Source organism: Hordeum vulgare, chromosome 3H (genome assembly GCF_904849725.1).
Source record: "Hordeum vulgare subsp. vulgare chromosome 3H, MorexV3_pseudomolecules_assembly, whole genome shotgun sequence".
Taxonomy (NCBI): domain Eukaryota; kingdom Viridiplantae; phylum Streptophyta; class Magnoliopsida; order Poales; family Poaceae; genus Hordeum; species Hordeum vulgare.
In genome coordinates, this window is record NC_058520.1 from 169,584,219 (window position 1) to 169,593,090 (window position 8,872).

The 8,872-nt window shown below is 43.2% G+C and overlaps 1 protein-coding gene across 2 annotated transcripts; it reads right to left on the minus strand.

The window, feature by feature from the left end:
• Window positions 1-644: 644 nt before the first annotated feature.
• On the minus strand, window positions 645-1,453 carry LOC123439750. Of its 2 annotated transcripts, none has more exons than XM_045116434.1 (3): window positions 1,006-1,451; window positions 839-874; window positions 645-771 (listed from the first exon to the last, which is right to left on the minus strand). In XM_045116434.1, exons 1-3 carry the CDS (start codon window positions 1,418-1,420, stop codon window positions 737-739), a joined length of 486 nt encoding a protein of 161 aa, XP_044972369.1. In that variant the 5' UTR covers window positions 1,421-1,451; the 3' UTR covers window positions 645-736. The 2 variants fall into 2 exon arrangements, 1 of the variants encoding a protein (XP_044972369.1); XR_006630145.1 differs by having other exon boundaries at window positions 1,010-1,453.
• Window positions 1,454-8,872: the final 7,419 nt, after the last annotated feature.

The following is an 8,872-nucleotide window of genomic DNA, read 5'->3' on the forward strand; positions in this document are numbered from 1 at the left end:
ATATAGATACGTTGGAGACGTATCAGTATGTTACTTGCCTGAGATTCGACCGTCGGTATCTCTATACCTAGTTCAATCTCGTTATCGGCAAGTCTCTTTACTCATTCCGTAATACAAGATCCCGTAACTAACTCCTTAGTCACATTGCTTGCAAGGCTTGTTGTGATGTTGTATTACCGAGTGGGCCCCGAGATACCTCTCCGTCAGAAGGAGTGACAAATCCCAGTCTTGATCCATGCCAACCCAACAGACACCTTTGGAGATACCTGTAGAGCACCTTTATAGTCACCCAGTTACGTTGCGACATTTGATAACCCACAAGGTATTCCTCCGGTGTCCGGGAGTTGCATGATCTCATGGTCATAGAAACAGATACATTGATATGCAGAAAACAGTAATAATAAACTGACACGATCATATGCTACGGTTATAATTTAGGTCTTGTCCATCACATCATTCTCCCAATGATGTGATCCCATTATCAAGTGACAACTCTTGTCTATGGTCAGGAAACCTTGACCATCTTTGATCAACGAACTAGTCAACTAGAGGCTCACTAGAGACAGTGTGTTGTCTATGTATCCACACATGTATTTGAGTTTTCAATCAATACAATTCTAGCATGGATAATGAACAAGGAAATATAATAATAACTAATTTATTATTGCCTCTAGGGTATATTTCCAACAACACCAAACAAGTTTGCTTGAACACTAGCACGATGAGGAGTTTTTCTTCAACCCATTGACATTTGTAGCAAAACACCTCGATCTGCAATTTGTAGCAAAACAGAGTTGAAATTTATTCAGAAAAATAACATAAGAGAAGAGGTGCTTACCATTTAGCAACAAACAAACTCGACATCTTGGGGCGCCTATCTTGGACCAAAAAGAAAAGGATGAATAAATAAGCAGATAGAAGGCACGGAGAAACACATAAGCAAGTCCAGAAAACATGGTTTCCCAAATCGAGGCTAGGCGAAAAACTAAGATAAAAATGACGAACGGACACATGGGAGAGCTCGTCGGCCTAGTCGAAGTAGGCGGCTGTTGACCCCGTCAGAGAGCGCCATCTCCACGGCGGGCGAGCAGCTACACGCGACGAACATGGTCGATGACGACCTGCACCCGGACAACCACAGAGGCTTCGTCTTGATCCTCTCGAGGATTAGCAGTACTTGGTTAACAAATTGCGAGAGAATATTCAAGAAATAAACATGAATCGAAATCGGTGAGGGCACTCGCCGGAAAAGCAGGTCGGTGTGCTCCTCCTCCTCCAGCATGGCGGCCTTGATTCTTCTAGTGGCCGTTCTTCCTCGATCTAGAGGGAGGCGTTCGCCTTGTTCAAGAGAGAAAGAGAGGCGAAGCCTAACCAGAACTGAACGCTGGGAAATGATTTTTCTAAATGGCTTGCTGGTCATCTCGTTCCAGTGGGGGTGTATGATAGAGGGACTGGGGTAGCCTAGGTAAGACGTGGGTGCACGGAATAATACGATGTGATTGTATTGGGGATGTACACCGGTTTGGAAAAAAAGAAGGTGCGATTTCGAGGCCTGAGACCTGGTGGGCCAGCAGGCTTGGATCCCATGCGATTTGTGCGAGCGAGATTGGCGTTGCGCACGCATGATGTTAGGAATGGCCATATTCATAAAACATGCGCAATTTTATACCTTAGTCCTAATAGCATACCTGCATAAATAGGTTAAGCAGGGAATGCCTACATGAGCCAGCAAATACAGTAAAAACCGGATTGTTATATGATAACTTGACCGGGTACACAGTAAAAACTGAGAAGTAAAATAAGTATATTTAGAGACATATATTTGCCTACCCATTTGATTTGCAAGGCCGGAGAGATAGCAGGATCCTACAATTAGAAAATTGAGAAATAAACGTGGGTTCCTTTGTCCCGATTCTTTTGCTCATTTTTCTGAAAGAACAGAACAGAAAAACCTTCGGGTGCATTTGTTTGCAAAGTATTTTTGCAGTTTTCAGGAAATACTACGGTTTCTAAAAAAATCTTTGGTATTACTCCCTCCGTTTCTAAATATAAATCTTTTTAAAGGTTCCACTAGTGAACTACATACGAATGTATATAGACATACTTTAGAGTGTAGATTCACTCATTTTGCTCCGTATATAGACCCCTAGTAAAATCTTTTAAAAGACTTATATTTAGGAACAGAGGGACTACATACTTTGAGGTGTTTGGATGAAACAAAAATGGAAGTTTCATAAACTGTAGTATGCCCAAAACTGTGTTTTTTGTAGTATATAGAAAAGTGGTCTGGACCTTTTTTTTCTAAACAGAAGTGAAAGAAGTCATTGAAGAGAGTGCACTTAATGTTCGTGTCTACGTTGAGATAAGATCAAATGCATGTGATCACTACTATTTTGCCTCTTTCCATTATCTTGTTAGCGAATCTTATTTTATCTCGTGACTGAGTTAAAATTACTTGTCACTCAAAAAAGTTAAATTACCTTCTGTTAATTGGTGTCCCGAGTCCTTCTGATGATTGCAAGTTGTAACGCTGCCGGAAGGCATATATATTTGAGATGGGCACCGGTGGATGGAAACACGACACTAATTATTACTCGTAATGATCTTGCATATTTTTATCGATTCTTTGGTTGCCGCCAATTACTATCGATTGTGTAGCGTCTCAAGCAAAAATTGATCACGGAGTAGACCGATTCGTCAATACACATCACGCTAGCTAGCTAGCCGATTGATTATAAGCGATGCACATTTGTCTTGGCTGGGTTGCACTCATACAGTAGGTGACGTGCACGTAGAAGTGATGAGTCTGGACATGTAGGAGTAGGTCCTTTTAGTTTTTTTTTTCTTTTTGGAAAAAGGATGTTAAATCTTCGGCCTCTGCATCAATCGATGTATGCAGCCATCTTTATTAATTATTCCACAAAGGTCTAACAAGAGTATACATTAATCCATCCAAAGCCATCACTCACATCTACAAACTCGATAATGTGGAGTGCTCTCACTCCACATATTTAAGACCGGTGTTGTCGCCAATCCATCCACATAACGTATCGGGAACAACAGCCGGTGCAGCAAACCTAAAACGCATACCTCACGCACACGTTTTACAAGCCGCCATCATCATCGAACCACTAACCCATCTTCAGGAGAGAGATCCGCATCATCCATGCCAGTCCAAACATCCGTCGACGCCACCACGGCGCCCAACGAGCCACCGCCCTGCGCCCATCCGTCCACATGGGAAGACTCCGGAAGATCTTCGTGCGTAGGCATGACTCAACGTAGCACCTGTCGGCCAGGCATGACTTGACAGCTCCACCGAAATTTCGAGCAAGACTAAGCCGCTCCACCTCCTGCCTCAGTCTGCCAGCGCTGCTCCACAAACGATACTCCCAAGAGAGAAACGGCACCGCAGTACCGCCATCGTCCGATCTGGAAGACCAGATCCTAGGGTTTTCCCCGAAGCAGTGCCCACCACCAGCAACCGTTCAGGACCCGCACAGTGCCCACCACCACTCAACCCTCTAGGCGACGCCTTCAGGAAGGTCACGACGTCAAGGACGCCACCGCCGCCCACCGGACTTAGGGTTTTCACCCGAGAGGCAAGGAAGGGGAGCAAAGGAGCAGATGTATACCGACTTCTCCAAAAAGAATAACGGCGTCCTTGAGCGTCGTCGTCGGCGCGGCCAGCCTGGGCCAACCAAGGGGTTTCCCTCAATCCGAATCTCCTCCCACCGGCTTCACCCACAGGTAGGGCCCCGGCAACCATGCTGGCACCGCCAAGAATCCGCAAGAGAGAAGCCCACATCAGGGTCGGAGGACAGCGGCCAGATCTGGCGCCGCCGGCCGCCATAGCAGCCACGTGACGTCTGACTAGGCAGCGACCGACGAAGGGGAGCAGCACACCTCCACAACGACGCTTCCAAGAAAGATAGCGGCACCCGCGGGCGTCGCCGTCGCTGCTCCGATGAGGACCAGAGCAAGGATTTCTCCCGGAGCTGCGTTGAACGTCCACCGCCACCGACCGTTGAGCATGGCCGCCACGCACCACCACGACCCCCAGGCAGGGTCACGGGTCACCGCACCGCGCGCCTAGCCGACGCTTCCTGCCACCGCAGTCGCGTCCGGCCGTCGCTCCCTACCACCATGGTCGCGCGCCCCGCACAAGATCCGGCCATGGCAGCCCCGGATCCGCCTTCAGGCGCCGCCGGTGGGCGAGATCTCGCCGGATCCCGCAGCCGCCGACGCGGGGCGCCGCCGCCGCCATCCCCGGGGCGCGCGCGGCTTCGCTGGCGTCTCCTTCGGCAGCGGCGAAGCGGGAAGGGGGCGGAGAGGGGGCCGGTGGCGGCGCGGGATGGTTGGCCGGTGACGACGCGGGGAGGGGGCGGAGATGGGGCCGCAAGGAGCTGTACCTTGACCGCCTAGTGTTGATTCTTGGACTGTTACTCTTCGCATAAAAAAACTACATTCATAGCTCCTTTTAGTTAGCTGAATTAGTTTCTTCTGTTATCCAACTTTACAATCCGGTCAAAACTATAGTATAAGAGCACGAGCCAAATGTAGTTTTACTAAAACAGAGAAAAACCATGGTTCAAAGAAACTGTAGTATTCTGGGGGTGTTTTTTTACAGGGACTTTTTGCTGTAGGGACCTTTTAGTGACTAAAATGTGGTATTTGAGACTAAAGAAAGTAATCCCTATGAGAGGGTCTTTTTAAGACTTTTTTGACACTTCTTCCAACAGTGTTCATACTTTTAATATGCCATTTAATAACTTCTAGAACATTACTAGGGGTAACATGGTCTTTTTACATGTCATTTAATAACCTCTAGTCTTTGTTTAGTCGGTGAAAAAACCAGATAATGACTAGGGACTTTTTAGGTCGGACTAAAAAAAGTCATAGGACTTTTTAAAGAAAGGACCTCATCACCACGGTTTTCTAAAAACTTTGTCGCCAAACTAGCCCTTCATGTGGAATCGAACGTGTAGCGGCTGAAGTGCCCCCATCCCTCACGTACGCGTACCAATCCTTCCTCCAATACACTGGCCGGGGCACCCGGACTCGGCCTTTACCATCCGCATGTAGGCGTACTCAGTGCCGGAGTCCGTTCCGTGGAGGCCGCAACGCTCGCGAAGACCACGCACTGGTCTGTGAGCAGCACTATGAGGGCGCATTTCTCGGGAAACTTGAAGATCTCGAACAACGTAGCGACTTGCCGAGGATGTAGTCCTCGTCGGAGACCTGACCGGTTGGAAGGACGTGAGTTGTTGCGTTTGAGGCGGCAGCGCTGCTCGCACTGGCGTTCCCCTGAAGGCTCGTGCCAGTATGGAGAGAGAGATTGAAATACTGGGAAGATGAAAAGAATTAGTGGGAACTTGGATCGGTGGAGATTTATTTGTCGAGGGAGATGAAGGAACCTAGTCGTCCGCATATTAATTCCCATTGTAATTATCCTCTAGTGGTAGTAGTACTTCCTCCGTCAGGGTTTAGAAGACACAGTTAAATTTACGTGCGTTTCTAAAATGGACAAGGTTTAAGGCGTGAAAACAATTACTCATATTAATTAGTACTAATACAACTCATGCATGCGTCCTTCCAATTTGCTGGTCACACATTAGTACTAGTATTTTCATAGTTGATTAGACACATTAGTATTTACACGTGTTACATCTCATAACCAATCGATGATTACCTTGGTCCTAGAGATTTTTCAAGCGTGCCTTTTAAACCGTGACGGAGGAAGTACTATTTGCGATCCTATATTTATAGTTATGGGTGGAACCACTACATGCGGGTACTTGTTGGGCATAGGCTAGCTGATGAACGCTTTGCATGCATAGTATAGGGATATTTTTTTTTCTTTGCTATGATGGGTGAAGAAGTGTGACATGGCAGGGTGCTGACGTGGACATGCTTCATGTATAGAGAAATTAGTCATCAGTGGAACCACTACATGCGCGTACTTGTTGGGCATAAGCTAGCTGATGAACGCTTTGCATGCATAGTCTAGGGACAGCCTTTTTCTTTCTTTGCTAGGATGGGTGAAGAAGTGTGACATGGCAGGCTGCTGACGTGGACATGCTGCATGTATAGAGAAATCAAGTAGTGGGGAGTGTGAAGAGTAAAAAAGAGAGGAAGAGCAAATAATGGAACGATTATCTCATTGATTGAAGATTTGGGTATATATACCCGGTACAAAGGCGGTTTATAAGGAGCAGTTGCCAAACTAAGCAACCGACATAAGCAGGGATTACCTCCTAATTAATTTAATTAATTTATTCCTAACACCCCCTAATCAATGCTTGTCTTTATAATATATATCATGTTGATAAAGACTCCTCCTTGTATGTGATTGCCTTCGAGAATGTTCATCATCTCCATTTTAAGAAATCGTTGTATAATGTTTAAAGTCTCCTTCAAAAACCCTGTGGGAAAAATATGAGGAGAATAGTGTAGATATGTTGCTAAAACTTCTTTGAACCCCGTGGGAAAAATAAGGAGAAAATGATACAACATATAATGATTGTTGTCTCGTGATAACTCATCTGGGAAAACCTTTGTAGAAGGAGAAAACTCATCTTTGAGTTTAGAGAACAATAAATATGTCTTGAGTACTTCCTTTAAAAACCCCGATAGGGAAAATAGAAAGTATAACATATGATCTTTGAGAAGATATTGCCTCATTAAAAATCATCATGAGAAACTTTGAGAGAAAACTCATAAAAGAAAAGAGTGCATCTCAGATGCCATTGAACAACTCCTTTAAAATCCAGTGGGAAAAATATAAGAAGAAAATGATATGGCATATATGGATACTTGTGTCTATATTATCTCATTAAAAACCTTTTATGAAAAACCATTAGGGAAAACTCATCAAGGGAAAAATAGTACAATATATGCAATATGATGATTGTTAATAGGTTATAGTTTGGGAGATTACTCCCCGTGAACTCTGTAAATATGGAGGATGTCTCATACAAATTCCATTGACATAAACATGAGATTGTGTATAATCTGTCGGATTATCACAGTATTTTGTTTGCAAATTATTTCCTCACTTTTCTATAATTCGTGAGGATAAGTAATTTCTGAGCAATGTGCTTTATGATACTGCTCTTCATATAACCTATACATATCGAGTAACACAAGTGCTAGAATCTTAATAAAATCAAGTTATGTGATTCTGATGAATATCAACCACATAAAATCAAGTTATGTGGTTAACCATTCTCCCAAATCATGCATATTTTGCAATGCTTTTAGATAAAGCTAAAAGCAATTATGTGAGAATGATAAGTGGAAATAACCACTAAAGGCCATTTAGATGACTTGCATATGAAGGCTATTCTACAAATTCAGTCATTTATATGGCGTCGTCGGGATCAAATAAATAGCCAATATCATTATATCATATCATAGTCATATCTTGTATTTCCTGATGGAATTGTCCAAGATTTATTGTGAGCTTTAGATATAGGACGATATTCCATATATCAAGCATGTACCTTTTGTTGAGGGTTGCACTCTAAACTAACATAGAAAATATGGTGTCAGGCATGACATAGTTTGCAATCATATGAGTGCTTTGATATTAGTGAGATAGAACTTCGCGTCTTTATTTCACTTCATTATCACCCCTAGGTAAGAATATATTTGCACCCAATCGGGGCAGTATGACCATACATGTCATTTATTGATATGATATATCCAAATCGAACTTCTCGTATATGTTTTGGATATATGTAGACTGATATGTATTCTTGAGAGAATGCTCAAGTTGTAAACGTAAGCTAAATTTGGTTGAATCCAAATTTTTCGCCTTGAGATGATTTTATGTATGTTTAGGTCTTGTAGAGACATTGATGACGAAATCGTTGATATACACAGAGGTTATGTAAGGAAATCAAATTTTGGGATTCCTTTATCAATACATAAACAATTATCATCCTTTGAGTAATCCTTTAAAGAAGGAACTCATTTAGTCGATAGTATCATATGATTTCCGACTACTTCAAGCCATAGAGTGACTTCTAAAATTTTACACAAATATGTTGCGATTTATTTTGGATTCAGAATTGTAAGCCCTTTAGGTACTTCATTATGAATTTCCAAAATGAGTGACCCATATGAGTATGTAGTTAGATGCATGCAAGAGGTTTTTTTTGGCAGGTTGTAGGCCTATCATAGGCATGGATGGGTGCCATATAAAGAACAGGTTTGGTGGAGTGATGCTAGCTGTTGTTGGACTTGACCCAAACGACTGCATTTTTCCTATTGCACTCGCTATAGTAGAAGTGGAAGATAAGAACACATGGAAGTGGTTCCTGAGCACACTGAAAGATGATCTAGGCGTAGAGAACATGCGACCATGGACATTTATGAGTGATAGACAAAAGGTCTCGCTTCTTACATGTTTCTTGTTTCATATTTACATGTTTCTTGTTTCATATTTATTTATTTCTTACATGTTTTACTTCTTAATGCAGGGATTGATCAATGCTATCAATGCTATATGGCCTGATGCTTCACACAAGTATTGTGTAAGGCATCTTCATCAGAACTTTGCTTCGAATGGGTGGAGAGGAGATATTATGAAGAACAAGCTATGGCAAATTGCTCGAGGGACAAGACATGAAGACTGGTAGAAGCACATGGATGAGATGAAGGCACTAGACCAGGGAGCATTTGATTATTTGGATGCAATAGATCCACGGCAATGGTGCAAGGCATATTTTGAAGATCTTCCAAAATGTGATTTGCTTTTGAAAAACATATGTGAAGTTTTCAACAATTGAGTATGCCGATAACAAAATGTGACTTGCTTTTCCATATGGTAATACTATTGTGTAGGTAATTTAGTCTTCTCGATTGT

Excerpts from the sequence above, each read along its gene's own strand:
- LOC123439750 (XM_045116434.1), bottom strand. The coding sequence starts at position 1,420 with ATGACCAGCAAGCCATTTAGAAAAATCATTTCCCAGCGTTCAGTTCTG. Across the intron at positions 875-1,005 it reads ACGAGCTCTCCCATGTGTCC|GCGCCCCAAGATGTCGAGTT; the intron begins GTTCGTCATTTT and ends GGTCCAAGATAG. Across the intron at positions 772-838 it reads AGTTTGTTTGTTGCTAAATG|ATCGAGGTGTTTTGCTACAA; the intron begins GTAAGCACCTCT and ends TACAAATTGCAG.